The following is a 25558-nucleotide window of genomic DNA, read 5'->3' as shown; positions in this document are numbered from 1 at the left end:
GTGACAGAACTCTATTCAATTGAGCGTCAACCAAATGAATCCATTAGAGATTTTATCCTTAGGATAAAACTCTTGGACTCACATTGTGAGTCATAGAAAAAATTAAATGATGTTCAATTGAAGAGATGTTTCATGATGGGCTTAAAGAATAACAGCTTACACAACTTGATCATTGTAACCAATCCGGAAACATTCAATCAATGTTGTAAAGAAGGAATACGTTTAGATGACAACATGTTAGAAGATGATCATGCTACTAGGTGTTCCTCATCTAAACCAAGTGAAGCAATGGCAAAAGAAAGATAGATCTCGGAATTGATATTCTCAGAATTTTATGTAGCCTTGCTTAAAACCTTACATCCAACATCTCTAAGAGAGGATGAAAACCTTCAAAACCAGACATCCTTAATGCCTTTAAAAGTGAGGAATGAAATGCCTTGTGTTGAATGTAATCACTACGACCATCCCAATCCTCATTGTGTATACAAGGCACCTGTTCTTCTATACTGCATATATTGTAAAACCTTTGACCATGATACTAAAAAATGTCCCGCTTCATCCACAATGGACTCAAAACCTCCATCTCTCGTGCACCAAATAGAAACAGTCCAAAGGGTAGAAACTGCTCAGGAAGCAGTTAATCGGACACTTAAGTGTTTCTATTGTGGACCTCACAAGAGGTGGCCAACTGCATAGTTTGGAATACTTCCATGCCCATAGTCACTGACACCTTGCGACCCATGTGTGAACGATGTGGCATTGATAACATGTTCCAAGATTGCCCAAGACGAGTTGCTTCAATGCAACTTGTCTCACAAAACATAACTCTTAACATCTTAAGTGTACAAAATGGGCAATTGTCCACGGTGCCCTTGAATGTGCTTACACGTTCACAAGCCAAGGCACGAGAAAAAGTCAAAAAAGGAACGCAAAAGACAATACCTCAACATGGGTAGAAGAACATGCTTCAAAACAGAACCCAAAAGAAGGAGCAAAACCTTCTACAACCAAGAAAAACAAAGGACAACAAACTGTCGAAACCAAGGCTGAATTAAAAGACAAGGAAAAGGAGCCTATAGAGGGCATAAACCCAAAAGGGGACATAAATACGAAAGAGCCAAAAGCTATACATGATGCAGAAGCATCCACCTCAAAGACCACCACACAAACCTCTAATACCCATATGTGCGACACAGGATCAAAAGAAAATTTGATCTCGTTGCATGGGTAAACATAATGAAAAACTGACAAACCAAAGAAAGCTAAAGAATGAAACAAGTTCTAGTACATCACTAAGTGAGGATGAAACAAGTTCTTACTCTTCACTCAGTGCACCACAAGAAACTAGAACCCACCCAACCACCCTAAATGGATAATAATGATCACATGACATATGTAGAACGCAAAAGGCAAGCTTAGGAGAGCATGCTTAGCTTGGTTGAATGTCTTACAAGGTCACTGGTTGTGACTGAGACTCATAATGCCAAACTTAAAACAGCAACCAAGATACAAAGCCTAGAGGAGTACTGCTTTTCCTTTCAAGAGGAAGACATAGAAGAGTCATTTGAAACAGATTGTACGAACTATACGCTTGAGAAAGCACATGAGAAATTCGATAATTCCCTTACAAGATTAAAACAATCTCTCAAAACCTCATTTGGAGAAATGCTCTTCTCTCATGATAAAGCCAGCATCACATCAGCACACTTGCACCTTTAAGGGCTCAACCTAAGTTATGCAAGGACATAACGAACTCCATAAAATAGGACTGTGAAGATTCACAAGTTTCCAAATAGCCCTCATTAAGAATTGTAAGAGGGCCAAGTGTGCCAGTGTATGCATTGGGTACTCTTGAAAAAGCTGAGACCCAAACAGAGGATGAAAGTGAATGGGAATATGAAACAGAAACAAGATCTGAAGCTGAAACAATAACCAAAACACCCATAGTTCCTTTGGAAGATTCTATCATGGTATGGTTGGATTTCCCTACATGCAATGATGTTAAGCGCAAATGCGCATTGATTAGCCCTCGAGCTAGTCATAACATCGTGACAAGACACTTGGGTGTCATTGGGACAACCTAAACTCATCCCTACAATCAATAGTCTTGCAAAAGAAGAAAATGGACAAAACATTGAAGTTCCAGGTTACTTTAGATACACTACTCAAACAATCAATGGCGATATGGAATTTACATTCCATGTTACCCTAGATTCCCTTGAGTATGATGTCGTCCTTGGCAGAACTTTGATAGGTGAATCGTTGTATTCACTAGATGAATCCATGCAAATAGTTTCCTTGAACACTCCTACAGGTAATGTACAATTGCTTTTTTACGGAAGGAAGAAACCTTGCAAGAGTTGGAACTACCAACATATCTTACTGAAAAGATCCACAAGATTCTGTTTGGATTGAAAATTGCAACTAAAATCACCATAGCTCAAGCACAACTTTATTCAACACGAGAACACAATCTCATGACCCAAGCTTGAGCTATGGGATTTGTTAGGTCAACCAGCACTCACGACACATCCTGAAAGAATATACTTTACACAAGACTTGAACATGCCATGTCTGGGGTTCTTTAAACATACAATGTATATTGAAACTAGCCCCCTCACTTACAAGTTTTTTGTGGTTGAGTATGTGTTAGCAGCATATTTGATCTTGGGGCATAAATGGACTATTGCTACCCAAGCACCACTGTGCTTTGCTAGCAATAGAGGCATCATGATGGTCAAAGACAAAAAGTTGACAATACCATACTGCAAGGAAGAATATCCAACTTTAATGGATATCTATGATGCTGAACGCAAAAGGATACAAGCCTCTTCCACAAAAGCCCCTCTACACAATGACCTACCATCTGCGTCAACGACCGACTCCGATAAAGCAGCTACTCCTTCAACCCCATCCTCACCTATGAAGTTCAATGCCAAAACCTGGCAATCAACATCTATTCCTGAAGAAGTTCCCACAGCCAAACCATCTATCTCTAACAAGGAACTCAAAGGAAAGACCTCGGAGCCTATGCATCTTGACCGACAAACCTCACCAAAGGAGACAACCACATGCTCAAAGACCTTGTCGTCGAGAGCCACTCCACAAGAGACTCTAGCCTCATCATTGTCAATAATGCCCATGAGTCTCAAACCTGTAGCCTCAGCGCTAACCAAAATCAAGAAGGGCCCCAAACTTCCACATCAACCCAAAAGAAAACTCCACCACGACAACCACGATCAAGGTATCTTATTAGTATCAAAATGTTGGTAGAAAAGCAGCTACTTGTAGCTCAAAGCTACTATAAAGGTGCCAATCAAATTTGGGCGCCTCGATAATCAAAATCTATTCCTCAACGCAGCACTCCGGAGGCCAAGGAAGAAGAAGAGTACTCCTCCACAACACCATCCACAAAAGCCTATGCGAGTTCTTCAAAGAACACCACCAATGCAACAAAGTGTGGGTACCAAAAACACTGTTGCACGCACAAGGGTACTACCAAAGAAATACCAAATCTTGGGTCCCCAAGTGCATCACAAAGTCCCATAAGCTTGCACAAAGAAGAAAGCCTCAACACCAAGCACATCGTTCGCCACCAGTTTACAGTGCTCATCAAAGATGGGTGCCTGTGCCTATGCTTCAACAACAAGGATACTATGATGGTAATTCCATTATATGGTTGCCAAAATCGAACAATGTGAAGAAAACCTCACCACCGAATTCAACCCCAACAACTTCACCTAAAGTTCGACAAGAATGGAGGCCCAAGCAACGAGAGTCAAATCACTCAACAACTCTCGTGCATTCAGTACCAACACAAGAGCTTGTGTGTTCAAGCAAACAATCAGCAGTCTTCCCTACTGCCTCGACAACATCTAAGCAACAAATTCAAGAATCGATACCCACATCTGCAACAAACGGAGACTTATCAATGCATCAAGGACAAAATAACAATGCTCTTGTCACCCCTCTCACCCCTCTGGATGTGAGAAATAAGTGCATAGGATGCTGTTGCTTGCAAGTCATGACCTAGCTGACCCATAAAATTTATATATTTTTTTAAAAAAACTATCGGGGTCAAAACTTGCAATCTCACGAGTTCACATTTCTCAAGAAATTCAATCTCACGGTTTAAGCACTTGCACTTTCACGATTTAAGCCTCATCACAAATTAAGCCATATCATGCATTACCACATTCCCAGCGATCTTCAATAGCCATTATATATTTATTAAGCTTCTTGCTTACTATTATTTTGGCTAAATTAATGTAGCAGCTACTCCATGAATACCTATCCATACTCATGGACTGGAGAACATTTACACCAAAGCCTCACCATCGACAACTTCCAAATACATCTAAAGATGGGGGGCCATGGTGGGCGAAAGCCTGGTCAATGGTACAACCCATCGTGCCTGGAATTTTCCTTCAAATTATAAACCTCTCTAAACAAAGCCACCATCTTCACAAATCAATGATCTTCAATCCTTAGTGAAGCTATCTATATTAGCCTCGCAAGTCAAAGTAATTCTTTCAATCCTCACCAACAAGTAGCTACTTCAACACAAAGAGCAGTTCAATAAGAGTCTATATGACTTAATTCTTGTACTTCATGTAAATCTACTTCATAAGAGCACTTAAATATACATTAAAACATAAAAAGCACATGGGCAGAAGAAGACAAGTATAGGTCCTTCTCAACAACATTTGACAAGAATCCTGCCGCACAAAGGGACATCATCAAAAGCCAATTACTTCAAATGATGAATGTCACTTCAATGAATCAAATGAGGAACTGAGAATCACCATCTCGTTCTGATGATTAAGTCTACGTTCCTCCGGAATCCTTCCCTCTCTTCTCTCCGATTATTAACATCTCTTAGTGTCCCCACTAACAAAAATCACATGTAACCTTGCTGATGATTGCAAAAACAAATTGAGCCAAAAAAGGGCTCACACAAATATAAAAATGCAATCATTCGCAAAAAAATCCACCCCCCACCCCGTTAGGAATTCCCAATACACCACTAACCTATTCATTCATTAACTAGCTTTTCTTATTCCTTTCAGAGGAACAAAGACCATTGAACGTCACTCAACATCAACACCATCGACAAAGCTTATTCATTCTCCCCACACAACGATCTTCAATGCGATCACGCGGACACGATCGCCATTAGTAGGAAGGGGGAAATGTTAACCTAATTCTAGGGTTAACAAGAGCTACTACCATTATCTTACATCAAGGAGTCACGGTAGATACACGAAAGGGTCATACATTCAAGATATGAAGCCATAGTGTCCAAAGCTACAACTTGGACAGGCGCCCGTAATGGTGTCACGGAGTATTTATGGCAATTCTCGCCTCAAGAGCATGTGGCAGCAAGATAGGATAAAGTCCTAATAAGTGATGTACTTCATGGATATATTATGAGAATAGTCATTGTAACAGCATTAGGCCTCTTATGAGAATAGTCATTGTAATAGCATTAGGCCTCTTATGAGAATAGTCATTGTAACAGCATTAGGCCTCTTATGAGCCTAAAGTGCCTGACCGTCCACAGTTTAAGTGAGTGTGAACACTTATGGCCATGTATATAAGTGAATTTCTCTCATAATACAACATACTCTCCCATCGTGCAATTGAGTCTTGCTCTTGCTAATCTCTCTCCCTAATGCATAGTGTGAGTGTGTGTGAGTGAAGTGAGGGATGAGGACCTATAGTGCAACGCGGCGGTGTGACAACGGTCGCCGGAGATGCGGTGGAATTGCTTCTCAAGGAGTTGTAGAGCTTGGAGACCTCAAGGGTTATGAGCTCGGCCATTGGAAAGATTCTCACGGCAGTTGCGGTTCACCAAGTAATCTCTTTTTGGATGTGTTTCAAGGAGAGTTAGTGTGAGCTATAGCAGAGTGCAGTGTGTGAAGTTGAGCTCGAGGGGGAGTGTTGAGATATTGAGCTCAACTAGTGCTACAGGCGAACATTGATGACCCGCCTGGGTGATAGCTTCCACATCTACACCACTGGCATGGTTGGTGAGATTATGCGGCTAGTGGGATGACAGGCTGTGTGTGACAGCCATTTTGGATTACTAGAGACTGGCATAGTTATAGCGCCAGCTCATTTAGTGGGGTTCACATTATGGACCGACCCTTGTATGTTGTAGTAGTTGAGTACTAACCCATATAGTGTGTACTCTTATCTTTATGTTATGTTGGTTGAGTAGAGAAGAAGAAGATAGAAGAAAATTTAGCTATCCATCTCTCTCTTGTGTATTGCTCTCTTGTGTGTCTGTGTTTGCTTGCTAGGGTTCAAAGCTCTCCCTCTCTCCCACATTCTCTTTTATGTTTTCCCTACTATAAGAAGCAAAACCCTCATTATCAATAATGAGCTTCTCAAGGATGTTGAATTTAAAAACAGAGTCACTCAACATATCTATATGGTAAATTGCAATTTGATTGAAAGGCATAAAAAACCCTTGGGATACTTTTGTGAACAAGGTCTAGGATTCCCTCAGATTTTGTGGAAAGAAGCTTGCTCAGGATAGGAAATTATCCCTCTCAGAATGTGAAAGAGATCTCTTTGCTTTGAATGAAAGGAAAGTCTTGGGAACTACCTCTAAAAGGGATCATGAGAAATGGTTGGAACTAAGGAAAAGGCAAGAGGATCTTCTTTTGTTGCGGGTTAAGAAAGCCATACTCTTGGCCAGGAAACACTTCTTTAAAATTAATGATTGTGATCCCAAGTTCTTTTTTAATGCCCTTAAAGAAAAGTAAAGAAGTGATTTGATCTCTCATATAGAAGATAAGGTTGGTAGAACCACATTTGACCCTAATCTAAAGGCACAAATCATGTTGAATTTTTTGGGCAAAATTATCAGCTCTGAGGAATTTCAATTATAAACAGGTTTAGGAGGCTCAAAATAGGATGCTAACGCTGATTAGAAAATCTATAGATCTTGTAATAGCTGAGTGGTTAGATAGGAAAATTTCTACTGAGGAATGTAGAGAGGCTCTGTTCTCCATGGGTAAAGATAAATTTCCTGGGCTGGGATGGCATCATTGTTGAGTTCATGCAATGCTTTGGTCCCAGTTATCTTTTGCTGTCACCCTTTTAGCTAATAGGCTATTTGGGGAAGGGGAAGCTGAGGCAAGCCTAAAATTGGGTTTAATCAAGCTTATTCCCAAACTGCATGTTTGCACTCAACCCAAACAATGGAGGCCCATCACTATGCTTATTGTGGTGTGTTTGCCAAAGTAATTGCTAACATACTTAATCCAGTTCTTAATTAGGTTATATCTACTCATCGTCGGCATGGGTTCATTAAGGGGAGATCTATTTTTGATAATATTCTTATAGTGTTGGGTATGCTAACATTTTTGCTAAAAAATGCATCATGTTAGTTGGATATGAATAAAGCCTTTGATAGTGGGTGGTTTTACTTTGAAGAGGTATAAGAGGCAAGGTTGTCCTCTTGCACCTTTACTTTTTGCCATTGTCACTCATCCCTTCCTCTTAGCTCTTGATGAGGTTTTTTTGATAATATTCTTACAGTGTTGGGTATGCTAACATTTTTGCTAAAAAATGCATCATGTTAGTTGGATATGAATAAAGCCTTTGATAGTGGATATGCATCATGTTAGTTGGATATGAATAAAGCCTTTGATAGTGGGTGGTTTTACTTTGAAGAGGTATAAGAGGCAAGGTTGTCCTCTTGCACCTTTACTTTTTGCCATTGTCACTCATCCCTTCCTCTTAGCTCTTGATGAGGATGCTGCTACTAAGGAAAAATTAGGGTGATCAACTCCATTCTAATGCCCTATATTTCTTGTTCTATTTGTTAGTGCTAAGTTTAAACAAATGCCATTGGAAAGAAGTTTTAAAGCTTATTAAAAGTTTCTTTTGTAAAGAAACTTGAGTCAAAGTGTTAGATTCATGGCTTGGTGTAAGTGGGAGCTTGTTTGTTCTCCAAAAAAATAGGGGGTCTTAGAATGATCAATTTGGAAAAGTTAGCTTTAGCTTTGCACTCTAAACTAGTAGCCTCCATTTGTAAAGGGGAGCAGGTTTGGGCTAAAATGTGTATAAAGGTGGTAAATGACTCCAAGGTCTATTCTGAAGGGGGAAATGGTTGAGTATGGAGGAGTAGGATAAATTTTTGTCTTAGCTAGTTGTGTCTTGTGGTAAAGCTGGGTTTATTCATAAGCTTATCAAAAGATGCAGGTCTGTGCTAGGAACTCTTCAGTGGAAAGAATCACACATGTACATGGGGATAGTTTGCTTCAGTGGTCTATTTGGTGGGCTCCTTGGTTTGACTCTCCTTTAGCTATAAAGAATATTAGAATGGCTAGGTATCCTTATAACAAAGGTATCATGAAACTGTATTATTTATGGGATGGTCCTCTCTGTGGTTGGAGAGACCTCGAACAATTAAAGGTAATGTTTGATATGAAACATGACTTTTTTGAGCTCTTAGAAGAAGCCTTAAAGCTTTGTGTTAGATGGACTCCTTAGGTGAGAGCTGGAACAATTAAAGGTAATGTTTAATATGAAAAAGGACTCTTTAGAGCTCTCAGAGAAGAAGCCTTAACATTAGTTCTGTAATTGAACACTAAAGTGTCCTGAGGACACTTTAGTGTCCTGTTTCTCACCAAAACTTTGGAATTTTTGGGGGAACCTAGAAACAACATTTCTACACCTTGTTTCAACCATAGGTCGGTTAAAAGTCAAAAAATAAAAGGGATTTTTCATGATGTCAAAACACAAGCTATATTAGAAATTTGACAAAAAAACTCTAACTTGAAATTTTCATTGAAATTTGAAATTGTTTTGTCAAAAATCCCATAAAATGCCTATAACTTCTTGAATAAATCATGTTTTTCATGTTTGTAAAAGTCAATTGGTAGAACTTGGGGTTTCAAAACAACACAATCTCCTTTAGGTCCTAGTTCCTAAGCTACTTGTGAACTATAACAAAAATCTCATAATTACCAAGATGCTGAAAAAGAGGAAAATTTTGGCCTTCCAAAGGTACTTCCATAAAACTAGGGTTATGTTAGTGCAAATTGGCAATCGGAAATGATTATATAGTTCAAAACCAAGTTAATACATATTTTTCGGGGTCCCAAGCTCAAGTAAATCTTGCTACTTGAGCGCTATCTTAGTTTTTCAATCGTGCTACATTTTTCAAAATTTCTAAATTCTCTCTCAACAACCATGAAACAAAGGTTTTAGGTGCCCAAATTATGTTTGTACAATGTACCTTAGCGGAATTATTCTATACAGACAAAATGTTGCAAGTTTACTAAGGAATGTAATGCGTATGACTCAAGAATCTAAATCCAGAATTTCTGTTGTGTGCAGTTTTGACATTTTGAAACAATTAATATTTGTAGCTTACTAAGGGGCTTTTACATATAACTTTAAGACTCAATGGATAGAGTAAGCATTGTATCACCTTAAAAAACTTGCAAACACATTAAAACCATGTATTGGTTTGGATACAAATGGATGCTAAAAAGTGGTGTATCAAACATGTATCAATTAAATGCCACTGACGTGATGTGGCATTTACTTAATACAACAAAATTTAAATCGCCCTGCCAATAGATTGCCTCCCCATGGGCCCCCACCTTCCCCCCTCGACCTACACCTTCCAAGGTTACCTGTTCCTCCTCTACTACATCCTATCTTCCCTTATTAGGCTTGCTACATGTGTGTGTGTGTGTGTGAGAGAGAGAGAGGATTTTTTCTCTTATGTGAAGATGAAAAATGGGATTTTTTTTGTAAAATTTTAAATGAGATAAAAAAAGAATAGAGTAGTGTGGATGTGGGTGATATAGGACAGAGTTAAATAGTAAGATGTGGGGTGATATATGATGTTGGTTTGACTTTGAATAGTTAATATAAATACTTTATTCTTCATAAAAAAATCCAGGATTTCTTTTTTCTCCTCTCCTTGTGCCTTGGTTGTCCATGATGTAATAGATAGTATAGTTCGACTTCGGTTCAGTTCTTCTCTGCTTGAGTAGGCGAAGCTGTAGTTAAGCAGTTATTCGGGTCAGGTATCACATAACCATAGACCTAGATTTGATTGCTGTGCGGGTGAAGTTCCCATGCCGAGCTTGGTGTGCAACGCCTGCAACACAGAGTTCTTCGACGAGACTGCCCAGAAGTCGCACTATCGCTTAGACTGGCACCAATACAATCTCAGAAGAAAGGTATCTCTTCGTGCCTCTAATACCAGGGTTTCCATTAGGGTTTGCATAACACTAAAGTTTAATCCTGTCATTTGCATCTTTTGAGTGCACTATAATGGGTTTATTTTACCTTGGAGTCTATATGTTACTCGGATTAGAAAAGTTCAGCGGTATAAGTTTAGCTCATTGCAATCATGACTTGGCACCAGCAGATAAGAGAAAACTGTATCTGTGTGTGCTTTTTCTGTATGTATGTATGCGGCCTATGTATGCATGTGTGTGTATGTGTGAGTGTTTATGCGTTTATGCATGTATAAATAAATATAAATATATATGCATGTTTGTGTGTGCTTTTTTGTGACAGCAGAGAGCTCATAGTGTCTGCCCTGCAGCCAGCTTGTTTTTTTTTTTTTTTGCAAACAGATGCAATGCATCCCATCGAAACCCATTTAGCACATACAACACAGCTTCATGCAGTGTGTTTTCACTTGTGGTGTTGTGGTGTGCATGTGTGCTGGTGCAATGCATCCCATAGAACCCCATTTAGCACATATTGTACAGCTTCATGCAGTGTGTTTTTCCTTGTGGAGTCATGGTGTGCATGTGTGCTGGTGCACATGCATCTTCTTACATCAGTCGTTATTTCCAAGAGTCTCCTATCAGATCTTAGGACTCAATCACTTCTTGCGCATGAAAAGGAACAAAGAGGCACCTCGAGTTCACTTTCTCAGCTGGGTTTCTACCTACAACTATTATTGTGTGCATGTCCATCTTCAAAACAGGGATTCCAGTAGGAAGAAATCTAGGAAGTAGATCCTTGGGTGCCAAATTTGCAACAACTTGAAGGAGGCAAAGTGGTGGAATTGGCCAAGTCTACATTATCCTCGGGAGTGTCTCCCATTGGCATCCTGTCTGGGCACTCCATCTGTAGTGCCCGGGGAAGTTGGGAGAACTGAAGTCAAGGTCCAAGAGACTTAGCTGGGTCAGACTTTAGGTGACCCCAATGAACGTGGGTGCGGGAGCCAAGCTGGTATAAAGTTTGGGTAGTTTGATCGCGAGTTCCTCCCCAAAGGAAGTTTTGGATGAGCCATTGAACCTGGCCGATGCAAGATCTTGAGAAGGACCAACATCAATTGATGTACCACATCGCGGTTGGCACCACAATCTGGCTCGCTAAGGAGAGGCTTGTAGTACTCGAGTGTAGAGGCTTTTGGTGGATGCTCAAGCTATCTAATGCTCTGAGGAGATGTTGATGTCTAGGGCAATATGTTCTAAAGTCAAAAGCCAAGACTAGCAAAGGTTATTATGGTCTATTCAGCCCTCTACATCAGCTAGAAGAACTCATGGATAGCTAGTGGGAGAAGGATATTTCATGCACAAGAAAAGGGTGCTCTTTTGGTGGTGCTCACTCAAATCTAGGAAAGATTATGAGAGAAGATTACTTGTTAATCATCTTTTAAACCTTTGCACTCATGCCTATTTAAAGACTTCCCTAGTCTGTTGCCTTCATATGGACATTTATATAGCTAGCTTGCCTCCCTCATTCTTCACTGCTTGCTTAGCATTGTTTGCTGCAGTCCCACATATGAGGTTTTCTTCCCTCTTGCTCGGGACATGTATTCCTTTTGATGATGATATTGAGTGTCATGGCCTTGTGAAAATGGAATAGCACAAGTGTGGGCATGGTGGGTGTTGAGTCAAAATATTGAATGATTCACATGTGGGGTGCCCGGACAGAGATAATGATGTGTGGACATCCCTAGGTGTGAAGGGGGGAACTAGAACATTAATATTTTAATGTTTTATGTATGGTTGTCCCTAGGCCTTAGTGGCCCCTAGGGAACTTTAATAATTATTAAAGTTGGGGCCCTAGGATTAATATGGGGAGGGGGCAACTCCACTTTTGGAGTGCATGCCTCTCTCTCTTCACTCTCTCTCTAGCTTTTGGGCAATCGTGCAAGTCTAGGCGTGAAGGAGAGGAGAAGCATCGTGGGGGACTGCTGAATACTGTTTTTGCTGCTGTTTTTTTGTGCAAACCAGCCGTACAGTCCACGTGTGCAGCCCGTACAGTCCTGTACAACTGCAAGTACAGTACGACTGTCTTCTCTGCTGCAAGCTTTACTGGTACAGGCGGCGCTGTGGGTGCTGCTGTAGATTCTTCTGTGGGTACAGGCGGTGTTGTACGGCTGCAGGCACAGGAGCTGTGGGTTTTGACAGAAGCCGTACAGCAAGTACAATCGTACGACTGCTGTCAGGTGGCTGTACTGCAGGTACAAAACTGCACAGCAGGTACAGTCGGGTACAGCAGGAGCAGGCGCATCAGTACCCTCAGGCGACAGCAGAACTGTCTGTAGAGTTCTGTACGGACATATTCAGACACGTGTGCAGAGGCTGTACGGACTGGTACAGTGCAGACTTTAAGGTCTGTGTAGTCAAGTACGTTACTGAGGTGGATGCGGAGAGGAAGGTACAGACAGGGACACCCACACGTGTGAAGTAGAGTCGTTGAAACAAGTGTGCAAGTACAGACTGGTACAACCGCTTCCTCCGGTGCAGATCCACGAGCTGATTTTGGTAAGCTCTGAATATGTTCATCTATCTCTCTTTCTATTGCCTTATGTCTGTTGCAGGCCCCTTGTGAGAGGAGGGGTATGGCAGATTGAAAAGGGTGGAGACAGAGATTGGATAGTGAATGTATGTTTGTGCTGAGGTGTTGAATCATGTGCATGAGATATGCCAGATGTATGCTCATGGCTGCCGTGCTAAATGGTCTTGGCTAATCAGAGGGAGGCACAGAGTGTTGCTTTGAAACACAGATCTGTGTGTGTGAATCCTCTGTGCTAAGAGGTATTGTGGGCTGTCAGATTGGACATACAGGTGTATTCTCTTGGCTGATTTTGTTGTACTCAACCTTTCATATTTTTGAAATTGAATAAAGAAATACCGCAAGGGGTGCCAAACTTTGGGGCCAACAGGTGTCGATTTATTTTCAGATTTGGGGCACTCTAGCTCCAATCAAATTGGTTTTCATATCTAGACTACAAGTGGACGGGTGATTGCTAGTCTACCGCACTTTGGTTTCTACCAGAGGCCGGTTTCAAGGTTTCGTTGCCAGGACCAATCATCAACTTTCTTAAGGGGGTGAGCTCGTGGTTGACTCGAAGAAAGCCATTGCTGAAAAATTCAGCAACATGTCTGATACAGAAGATGAGTACTTCTATCATGAGGAGGAAGAGCAAGAGACCTCTCCTGAGAGAGATGTATCTGAGGATAATCTTGCAGGAGAACAGGTTGCAGATGTTGAGCAATATGAGGATGTAACACAGCCAGAAGATGTATCTGGTAAAGAGGATGATGATGCTCGGTTTAAAGATCGTTTGGCTGGTGTTATGGATGTATTTATGCAGCTCACACAAAGTGAGAAGTTCGCTGAATTTATGAGATCCCGTACAGAGCCTGAAAAGAAGAAGAAGAAGGTGCGATCTAAGAACCTTCCTCAAGGTCATAGTGGTGCCATCCCACAGGATCCATCTTTTGGCTAGTTTTCGAACATGCAGCATGCTTATGGTGCTAACTCTCAAAGTTCCTTCTTTGGACAGCCATCCATTCCTCAACAGAACATGCATCCAGGTTATTTTGGTGGTGGCTTTGTGTTCCAATCCATGACTGGGGGTTACCCTCAGGGAGGCATGGGTATGCCAGGGCCTTTTGGAGCAAATTTTCAGCTTGGTATGCAGGGGAATATGTATGGTGGTATGCAGTCCGGTATGCAAGGAAATATGTTTGGGGGCATGCAACCTGGAATGCAAGCAAATATGTATGGTGGCATGCAGCCAGGTATGCATAACGGAATGTTTGGAAACATGGCTGGAATGTATGGTATGCCAGGTGTGGGAATGGGTAATGTTGACCCAATGATGGGCATGAATGTTGGGGGCAGCAATCTTGCGAAGCCACTTCCATATGATAATCTAACGCCTATGGGTAAGGCGAAAGATTATAAGGAAGGGGGAGCTGCTGTGAAGTTTGATACATTCAGTGGGGCCAAAGATAAACTTAAAGCACTCACCTTTTTACAGCAGTTTGATGTTGCTTTTTCTGGTGGGAATTACACAGAGTCCTCTAAGGTGAGGAAAGCTGCCACTTTTCTCAAAGGCAATGCTTTGCAGTGGTGGTCTACTCTTCTTTGCAGGGTATAGCATCCACTACTTGGGTACAATTTAAACAGGTTTTCTCTTCCGTATGGCTCACATCTACATTTGAGGTGGATGTTATGACTGCATGGCACAAGCTGGATGCTTCAAAATGTGAAAATTTGGAAGATTATAACAAGAAGTTTTGGGAAGCTTTACTCCCAGTGACTTCTTACCGTGCAGTACCTTTGTCTGAGCAGGTAGAGAAGTATTGTTGTGGGCTGCCCAAAGAGGTGCGAGATTATTGTATTAAGACTCGAGTAACGAACATGTCACAGATGATTGAAAATGCTATGACAGCTAATGCATTACTCACTGGAGGATCATCTGGGTTTAAAGGAAGTAAGAACTCGAGCAAGAAAGCTGAAAAATCTGGGCATGCTTCTCGTGATGCTAAAGGGTCTTCAGAGACGAGATACAAGAAGTTGCCAATGCCCAAGAGAACTTCTGAGGAAAGACAGGCTTTGAGAGATGCTCGGAAGTGTTTTTACTGTACAGAAGAGGGACATATGTCATTTAATTGTCCCAAGAGAAAGTCCCAAAAGGACTCTGACAATAAAGGAGAGCCCAAGTCAAAGAAGCCAAAACCTTCTGCAGGGTTAGTTCCTGATCTTGTGGGGGAACAGCCAGGTGGTGAGGAGACAGAGTTGTGCAGGGCATGGGGCAAAGTGAGAGATCAGAATGCCTTGATATTCTTTGACATAGGTGCTAGAGCCAACTTCATTTCACCAGGTTTGGCTGGCCGATTGGGGATCCGTGCAGAGGAGATGGGGCCGTTACATGAGGCTAACATGGCTTGTCCAGGGTATGCAGAACCCGTTACTCCTATCATTGGGAAGCTCTGGCTTCATTTGCAGGGTTATGTGGACAACGAAGAGTTTTTCATCATGCCTCTGGATGGCTGTGATGTTTTGTTGGGTATGCCATGGTGCCACAGAGTACATGCGGTGGTGGATACATACAATAGAAAAATCACTCTGACTCATAGAGGGAAAGAACATGTTTTGGATGTAAAACTTAAAGGAGAATCTGTTGCTATTGTATCCGCTTCGGCAATTTCATCAGTAATGAAAAAGCATCTTTCCGCGTACTTGATTTATGTAAAGGATGCAAAAGATGATGAGTCTAAGTCTAATTTGTCTATGTTAGATAAGGATAGGACTGATTTCTTATGTGGGTTCCAAGATTGTTTTTCCGAGTCATTGTCAGGAGAACTTCCTCTTGAGAGGCCAGAAGATCAGGCCATTGATCTAATTCCTGGTAGTACTCCACCGAATAGACCGCCGTACCGTGTTAGTGCAGCCCAACAGGAAGAGATTATGAGTCAGGTGCAGGAGCTTTTGAATAAAGGGTTGATACAGCCTAGCTCTTCACCCTTTTGCTCCCCTGTACTCTTAGTGCAAAAGAAGGATGGTTCTTGGCGCATGTGTATTGATTACAGGGCGCTGAACAAGAATACCATCAAGAATCGATTTCCCATACCGAGGATCGATGACATTTTGGACCGCTTACAGGGCTCCACAGTCTTTAGTTGTATTGACTTGAAAAGCGGGTATCATCAGATACGAATTAGACCCGAGGATGTGCATAAGACAGCATTCCGAACCACGTTTGGGTTGTATGAGTTTTTGGTTATGCCCTTTGGTTTGACAAATGCACCTGCCACATTTAACAGAATGATGGACAGGATTTTCAGGCCTCATAGAGCGTTTGTGGGCACATTCTTTGATGATAAGATTGTGCATTCACAAACTGAGGAAGAGCATAGAAGGCAGTTGGCCATTGTGTTTGCAGAACTCAGAAACCATAGGCTGGTTGTTAATGGCAAGAAGAGTGAGTTCTTTTTGCAAGAGATACATTTCTTGGGGCATATTGTATCTAAGCATGGAGTCCGTATGGATCCAACAAAGGTGGAAGCAATTCTTAATTGGCCAGATTTGAGGACCGTGCATGATGTACGCAGCTTTCTAGGATTGTGTTCCTATTACAGGCGGTACATACGGTACTTTGCTGAAATTGCTTCGTCTCTTCATGCTTTCCGTTTAGATGGGCTGATCGGGAAATTACAGCATTCAAAAAGCTCAAAGAAAAGCTTACTTCGGATCCAGTATTGGTGCTACCGGACCTTCGAAAGGCTTTTATTGTCCAGTGTGATGCATGCGGAAGTAGCATTGGTGCAGTTCTCATGCAAGAGGGACATGTCATAGCCTATGAGAGTAGAATATTGCAAGATGCCGAGAAGCATTTATAGGTTTATGAGAAAGAGATGTTGGTTGTAATTCACGCTCTTTCTACATGGAAACATTACTTGCTTGGGGCTGATTTCACTGTCCAGACAGATCATCAGACCTTGCGTTATTTCCTCATGCAAACTAAGCTTTCAGAGAAGCATATGCGTTGGGCAAACTTTTTGTCTATGTTTCACTTTCAGATTGTGCATGTGGAAGGCAAAAAGAATGTAGTGGCAGATGCTTTGTCACGCAAGCCACAGGTCTCTGCAGTTTCACTTGCTTATCATCATGAGCTTGATGAAATGAAAGAGCAGTATGCCCATGATGAGGACTTTGAAAGGTTATATGATCAGATGTCTGAGGGTCAGCGGCATGAGCATTATACTCTCAGAGATGGATTTTTATTGATGCATGGCAGACTGTGTGTTACCAGGCCATTGCTACTCAAGGTTATGATTGAAAGTCATGCTCCACCGTATGCAGGTCATAGAGGTATTGACGCCACGGTAAAAGCAGTGGAGACTTTCTTTTATTGGCCAACCTTGAGAAGAGATGTTGATGCCTTTGTGAGGCAATGCATCGTATGTCAGAAGGTAAAGTTTGACCGTCAAAAGACACCAAGGTTACTACAGCCTTTACCTATTCCTGATAGACCTTGGGAGAGCATTGCCATGGATTTTATATTTGATCTTCCACGGACACAAACGGGCAATGATGGCATTTGGACTATCATATGCAGGTTCAGTAAGCAGACCCATTTCATTCCCGTGCGTAAGACGATCAAAGTGGATCATATGGTGAAGTTGTTCATGGCGAACATCTTCAAGTATCATGGCTTGCCTACGTCTATCATTAGTGACCGTGATCCACGGATGACGAGTTTGTTTTGGAGAGGGTTGTTTGACAACATGGGTACAACTCTCAAGTTTTCATCGTCATTTCATCCACAAATAGATTGTCAGTCAGAAGAGGCTAACTCTACAGTGTTGGATCTCCTCAAGTGTTATGTGTCAGAGCACAAACAACAATGGGAAAAGTATCTTCCTTTGGTGGAGTTTGCATATAACAACACTGTTCATACCTCGACAGGCAAGGCGCCTTTTGAGATTGTGGAAGGAGGGAAGAAGGTACCACCCATTTTGCATACAAAGGATAAGATCTTTGAGGCTGATCAGTATGTGCAGAGTATGGATGCTTATCGGAGAGTTAAGTTGGCACTCCAGAAAACTCAGCAGAAGCAAAAGAAAGCCGCAGACCGTCACAGACGTGTTTTAGAGTTTGCATTGGGTGATTGGGTTCTTTTACGCTTTGAAAAGGCTAGACTCAAGAAGATGAAGGGTAAAGAGCGCTTATTCCCTAAGTTGAGCATGCGTTATTATGGGCCTTTTCAGGTATTGGAAAAGATTGGTGTGGTAGCCTATCGTTTGAAGCTACCAGATCACTAGAAGATTCACAATGCTTTTCACGTGAGTCTCCTTAGACCTTTCCGTGGGGATGTGCCTGAGGATGTATCAGATGAGGCTCAGCCGGAAGTTGAGGAACTTGATGAGGTTCTGATTCCAGAGCAGATACTGGCACATAAGGATAGAAAGGTACGAGGTAAAGTTTCCCGTCGCTATCTTGTGAAGTTCAAGAACTATTCACCGATGGATGCGAAGTGGATGGAGGAAGGTGACTTAACAGATTCACCTCAGGTTTTGCAGCTTTATCTCGATGCCTTTGAGTTAGAGCCGACTCTTGTTGTGGCTCATTCAGGTTCAGCAGAGCATGGGTTTGGAGCATTACCTGATGCTCAAGAGGGGGGTAGCACCACCACTCCCTTGATACAGACAGGCTCAGATGACATCTAGAGGTTGCTTGGTGCAGTTTTTATCTCACCCGAAGGTACTGATGGCTGACAGTACATCTGTTTATGGGACTTCTATGATATATGTGTACTAGTCACATGGGATGTTGTGGTTATGTATGGTTCACAGTGGTATACAACTTGGACTATTACTACGCCATTGGTTTGCAGTGAATGTTGATACATGTGCATGGCTTAGAGAGATTGGGACGCTGATCTTGCTATATTGTATATTTCACATTGGATATTTTGCTGTATCACCAGAATGCAATCGAGGACGCTTGCCATTTTTCAAGAGGGGGGTATGTCATGGCCTTGTGAAAATGGAACAGCACAAGTGTGGGCATGATGGTTGCTGAGTCAAAATATTGAATGATTCACATGTGAGGTGCGTGGACAGAGATAATGATGTGTGGACATCCCTAGGTGTGAAGGGGGGAACTAGAACATTAATATTTTAATGTTTTATGTATGGTTGCCCCTAGGCCTTAGTGGCCCCTAGGGAACTTTAATAATTATTAAAGTTGGGGCCCTAGGATTAATATGGGGAGGGGGCAACTCCACTTTTGGAGTGCATGCCTCTCTCTCTTCACTCTCTCTCTAGCTTTTGGGCAATCGTGCAAGTCTAGGCGTGGAGGAGAGGAGAAGCATCGTGGGGGACTGCTGAATACTGTTTTTGCTGCTGTTTTTTTGTGCAAACCAGCCGTACAGTCCACGTGTGCAGCCCGTACAGCCCTGTACGACTGCAAGTACAGTACGGCTGTCTTCTCTGCTGCAAGCTTTACTGGTACAGGCGGCGCTGTGGGTGCTGCTGCAGATTCTTCCGTGGGTACAGGCGGCGTTGTACGGCTCTGCAGGCACAGGAGCTGTGGGTTCTGACAGAAGCCGTATAGCAGGTACAATCGTACGACTGCTATCAGGTGGCTGTACTGCAGGTACAAAACTGTACAGCAGGTACAGTCGGGTACAGCAGGAGCAAGCGCATCAGTACCCTCAGGCGACAGCAGAACTGTCTGTACAGTTCTGTACGGACAGATTCAGACACGTGTGCAGAGGCTGTACGGACTGGTACAGTGCAGACTTTAAGGTCTGTGTAGTCAAGTACGTTACTGAGGTGGATGCAGAGAGGCAGGTACAGACAGGGACACCCACACGTGTGAAGCAGGGTCGTTGAAACAAGTGTGCAAGTATAGACTGGTACAACCGCTTCCTCCGGTGCAGATCCACGAGCTGATTTTGGTAAGCTCTGAATATGTTCATCTATCTCTCTTTCTATTGCCTTATGTCTATTGCAGATTTGAGCTATCTGGCCCCTTGTGAGAGGAGGGGTATGGCAGATTGAAAAGGGTGGAGACAGAGATTGAATAGTGAATGTATGTTTGTGCTAAGGTGTTGAATCATGTGCATGAGATATGCCAGATGTATGCTCATGGCCGCCGTGCTAAATGGTCTTGGCTGATCAGAGGGAGGCACAGAGTGTTGCTTTGAGACACAGATCTGTGTGTGTGAATCCTCTGTGCTAAGAGGTATTGTGGGCTGTCAGATTGGACATACAGGTGTATTCTCTTGGCTGATTTTGTTGTACTCAGCCTTTCATATTTTTGAAATTGAATAAAGAAATACCGCAAGGGGTGCCAAACTTTGGGGCCAACAGGTGTCGATTTATTTTCAGATTTGGGGCACTCTAGCTCCAATCAAATTGGTTTTCATATCTAGACTACAAGTGGACGGGTGACTGCTAGTCTACCGCACTTTGGTTTCTACCAGAGGCCGGTTTCATTGAGAGCAGGTTCTCACTTGTGTTTCCTCTCCATCTCTCTCTCTCTCACACTCTCTCCTGTGTTTTCCACTTTCCCTTCTTCCGCTGCACATTCTATCAAATACACCATGATTGGAATTTGACAATTCAAGTAGATAGTAGAAACAAATGATAAATCAAAATCAAATGACAATGTCACATCTGTCTGATGTCGTGAGCGCAAATGGGCTATACAAAGCAATCGCCGAACATAATAAATAGAAAAAAGGACACGGGGAAAGAAACCAAAACACAAACGTTTTTTAAGTTTGAAATGTTTAGAAACGTTCGGAAGTCCAAAAAGTACTAGATAATAAAAAACGGGTTTTAAATGCAACCTTGGTTGGTCCATCCTCCACCGGAGGAGCTTGCATCTTTCGTTCATTGTGCTCCTTGTGAGCCATCTTCCGAGCCATCGCCTCTCTAAAAGAATGCTTGTCTCCACCTTGAATGGGAAGAATATCTGGAAGCTTCCTCAACAACCAATGACCGATGAGGTTCAGCCAACCCCAGATCGAGCTTTACTTGATACATGCCCCGTGCATCAAGGACAATATCCCCTTCCTGAAGAAGATAGTGAAAAGCCAACTTCTTGGGATTCAGTTCAACCTTATGCCCTTGACATTGAGGACACTTTACCACATAGACTTTCATACACCTTCATCTTAGGCTAGTAAAACATTTGTCCTTCTCCACAGATTTCGAGTGCCCTAGAATCCCTGGTGTGTTTCCATTGGCCAGCTTCTTGCCCGAGAATATTTGTGCTATGCAAACAGGAAGTCTGGCCATGACAAAGTGCAATGTTGGCATGCTTGAAATTGTTTTAGGAAAGAGCCATCATGTCTCTAGAAGGAACCATCAAAAGCAAATAGGAAAAGCTTACCGAAACCTTCACCCCGGGCATTGCGATACCTTCTGCGTTTAGGCCACTTTGATACCAAGTGTTACAACCCGAGGGATCTCCTAAACGCAAAACACGAGTGATTAGTACAAACCCCCTAAAAGGGGTGCATGCTAGCTCACCACCAACTGCAGGTTTGCTTTGCAAACCTCCACCAAGCCAGAGGCTAAGGCTCGAATCCCACGAACCATGCGGCAAAGGTGCGAATCCCACGAACCATGCAAGGTGGTTCCAAACGTAGTGAACGATACGTTCAGTACATTTGGAAAACGTGTTGGAAAGATTCCAAACGTAGTGAACGTTGCCCCTCGATATATATACTTATAAACTTTTGAAATATGAAGTTTGAAGATTCATCAATGAACATTAAAGCACTTACTAATACTATACAACCTTTAATTTCAATTTTGCACAACTTACAACTTAGTAACTTACGAGTCACAAGTGACAATGGCAAATGCAAATATCAATAATCAAATAAAATAATTAAACAATGAACATAAATGAAAGTGAGATGGATCATGGATAAATGATAAATCTGAAATCATAAGATTGTAGACCTATGTCATACAATGATACATGAATGATAATTCCTAGAGGCTAGTCACCAAAAAAAAAAAACTAGTAACTATAAACTATAGTAGCATCTAGCTACTCATCTAAACCAGATGAGGACTCTGAAGAAACATCTCCATCCGTCAACATGTTGCCATCGGAGTCATAGTTAGGCTCTCTGACCTCCGGCACTGCAGGAATGGTGTCACTTGTATCTATGGGTCCCTCATCTAAGGGATCATCATCATCATCATCATCATGTGCAAGAGACTGCTGCTGCTGCTGCTGAGCTATCTGAGCACGGCCTCGTCCTCGACCTCGCCCACCACGACGGCACCGACCACCTAGACTGCTAGTAGAGCTCCATGAGCATCAGCATCTAGAATACTCATAGCTCGTGATCGAGCACGTGTAACCCTCCGATCTATGCTCTCAGCCTGTGTGTAAGGGTATGGGGAGGTGCAACAGAGAGAGCCTTGTGGGGGGGGGAGAGAGAGAGAGAGAGAGAGAGAGAGAGAGAGAGAGAGCCTTGTGGGAGAGAGAGAGAGAGAGAGAGAGAGAGAAATGAAATGATATATTAACGTCCTCAAAAGGCCAAAATGACCTATGAGACCAAAAAGGTTACAACAATTGGTGGATCTGATACAATGTCTGTGTAAGAAAAGCTAAAACAACTAAACAACTAACTGAAATTGAAACAATAACTATGAGGAAAAGTAAGGTACTAGGAGCTCCTAATGGATAACATTTGGGGAGGAAAACTCCAGCAACAAAGGTAAGCATCATATACATCACTATCCAAAGATGTCTCATCGGTCGATGGCGGATATCCTCAATGTCCTCCATGGTAAGTACTCTAAGTGGACGTCTCCCATGCCGTGCTAGTATGGTCCTGATCCTCTCTTGCAGTCTCCGCCGGTGTCAAGATGGGCCTCCCATCTTGGGGCGCCTGGACCGCCCCAGCTCTATAGCCCGATCAATCAGTGTACCTCTGGTGCGGCTATACTCTGGGGCTAGCTGCAATGCCTACTGGCCTGACTGCTCAATTTCTGGTCGAAAGAAGTCTGTAATCTGCCTCTGTAGGTGTCTCTCCCTCTCTGATTCCCTCCCTCTCAAGAGACCCTCTCTATGTCTACGCAGCTCCAACAAGTATAATCCGAGGCATCTCTGATCCTGGTATCGCATGACTCTGGAAAGTGGTCCGAAACCCTCTCTGAACAGACAGTGAAAATGGCCTCGTATCTCATAATATACTGGACCGTGACATATGTAATGTAACTATGTCTCTGGCTCCATCTGGCACAATTGACAAATCCTGGCTTGAGCTGGTACTCCTTTGAATCTACCAGTCTCAATCTCTAGCTGGTGTGAGGATGTGCGCATCTGACCAATAGCACACCGTACCCCATGAGAAAGATGAGTATCCATGTAGCTGGGTCTAATCACAAACCCATCCTCCGTGAGCTGGAGAAGATGATCTCAATAGAAAGCCATCTTCGTACCAAGCTCGTGTGTCGGCTGTATGCATGTCCTCCTAGTGTCCAGCTGAGTTAAGTCCTGCCTGATAAGTCTGGTAATCTCTGCCCGTGTGAGAGAGAGGGAGGGTGCATCCAGGGAGTACTGAAATGGAGGTAGCCTGTCCATACTAAAGCCATGCAGTTGGAACCAAGCTGTCATCTGTGCATACGAACATGATCCGTCTCCCTGTTATGCCAACTGTCGTGAAGACTCCAGGGCTAAGCGAGCATATCTGTCTCTAGGGAGAGCCCAAGTGCTATGTATAAAGGAGACTGATCGAGTGAGTGCCTCTACTACCAATGGGGGGGCAGCCATCTCTGCATGGATAATATCATGTGGTACGGAGGCCTTGGCCCTAATCATCCGGGAAATCATAGAAACCAAGGGCCTCTCCATCCATCTCCATCCATCAGTGCTACCAGCTCGGCTATGGTGATCCACTGAGGGTCCCCATATCTCCACTCCATACAGCATGGCTGAAGTGACCAAAGTGTCAAAGAGCCCGAGCTTTGTTCGAGGTTACTGAAGCTGAACCTGCGAACACATTCTCTCTAGTCTCCCCAATGCTGCATAAGCTCTGGTCAATCTGGTCTCCGCTGCTCTCCTTTAGGAAAATAGTGGGCCACTAAAAACCACACCAAGGTAAGTATATGCATTTGGATACTCCACTGTCTCGTGACCATATGTAAAGGTGGGTATTGACCTCCTAACCCACTTTGCTGTGGTGTTAAACACCATCACCTTGGTTTTACCAAGGTTAACAGACAATCCACTGTCCTGTGCAAACGTGTGCAATGCATCCAAATGACGCTGCATCCCCTTTGGAGAATCTGAGATCAGCACAATATCATCAGCATACAATAACAACGGAATCCATGTCCCTGCTAGCTGTGCTCCTCTGTCACCCTCCCGCTCTACATAGTCCGAAACCTCATCCACATACATCCCAAATAAGGTGGGAGAAAGGGGGCAGCCCTGCTTCACCCCAATAGTGGAGTGAACCATCTCAGATATACCCTGAGTAGTACGTACTTGCCCCACAACTGTCCTATATAAAGCCATGATTCCCCAAATCAGCTCTGTGGGCACTGCCATTTCCTGTAGTCAGCGCATCTGTCTGGCTCTCGTGTCAAAAGCTTTGCGGAAATCCACAAAGCAACAATAAATCCTCCTGCCATATAATTTGCCCTCCTCAATAATAGCTCTGAGTGTCAAGATATGGTCAAGAGTGGAGAAATCTCTCCTGAACCCTACCTGCCCTGATGCACGTATGCCCTCTCTCTCTGCCCATCTACTCAACTCCGGCTAAAGAATAGATGCATATAATCTAGCCAATGTGTGACCAATCATGATGGTACGATAATTTCGAGGAAGCATGGGATCCCCTGACTTGAAGATAGGCACAATCGTGGACATATTCCAAGTCTCAGGAAAACCCTCACACATGGCTCGGTTAAACATCATAGCAATAAGCTCTGCAAGCATATCTCTGGCATGAATAAAGTGCTCTGCTACCAAACCATCATGATCATATGCTCTCCCAGTCCTCATCGTGTCAATAGCTTTCCTTACCATCTCAGCACTAAAGAGAGAGCACATGTTTCTGGGCATGGCTCGATGGGTCTGGCAGGGGCGGCTGTCCTGGTGTTGTGTATAGGGATGCTGCATACTCACCCCAAATCTGTGTGGAGGTAATGGCTGGTGATGGTGAATGCTCATGGAATAGTCTCCATGCCTCGCCTGAGTCCTGACTCATAAATAACTGATACAAATCCCTCTCTAACTGAGCGAGATAAGCCCTCTTCTTCCGTCGCACTAGGCGCTGGAAGGTAATCCGTGACTGTCTGTGAGTGGTAACACCCATGAGCACCTCTCTGTAATCTGATCCTCATCTCTCTGCACTCCTCATCATACCAGCTGTTCTGGGGCATGTTCCCAGATCGTCTCCGTGTAGGCTGACTATGGGGATATGCCTGTGATGCTGCAGCATGAAGCGTCTCTATCAATATTTGAGTGAGCTCATCTAATGGCCGTCCCGGCTCCTCGGCACATAAGCGTCTGTATATCTCATCCGTGTACACGGTGTCAGTCTCCCTCGTAAAGGTATAACGAGTGTGTGTGGAGACCTGTCCCAATGGAGCTGTGCTGAACTGAAATGTGAGAGTGGAGGACAAGATAGCATGATCCACTGCTACTCCAACTGGCCTAGTGCCTACCATAAAATCCTGAAAAGAGGGAATGAGACTGGGCTGAGCCATAACATAGTCCACTGTACTAGCACCATGCCGATGTGGAAAGCTAGTGAAACCGCCCGCTGTCGGGA

At 43.1% G+C, this 25558-nt stretch overlaps 1 protein-coding gene and 1 pseudogene across 1 annotated transcript in view; one reads left to right on the top strand and one right to left on the bottom strand.

Annotated features, from left to right (window-relative positions):
• The first annotated feature begins 9963 nt into the window (after positions 1–9963).
• Positions 9964–25558, top strand: part of LOC147631314 (pentatricopeptide repeat-containing protein At2g03880, mitochondrial-like) — a 38281-nt gene continuing 22686 nt past the window's right edge. Inside the window, exon 1 of the mRNA XM_086809697.1 lies at positions 9964–10214. Within this exon, the coding sequence (XP_086665823.1) occupies positions 10110–10214 (105 nt within the window). The 5' untranslated portion in view covers positions 9964–10109. The remainder of the gene's footprint in view (positions 10215–25558) is intronic.
• LOC147631315 (uncharacterized) lies at positions 22273–23709 on the bottom strand (annotated as a pseudogene).

The sequence above is a fragment of the Cibotium barometz genome, chromosome 15 (genome assembly GCF_041138505.1).
Source record: "Cibotium barometz isolate CiBa-2024 chromosome 15, ASM4113850v1, whole genome shotgun sequence".
Classification (NCBI taxonomy): Eukaryota; Viridiplantae; Streptophyta; class Polypodiopsida; order Cyatheales; family Cibotiaceae; genus Cibotium; species Cibotium barometz.
Note: the sequence above shows the minus strand (reverse complement) of the source record. Positions and strands in the feature narration are given on the sequence as shown.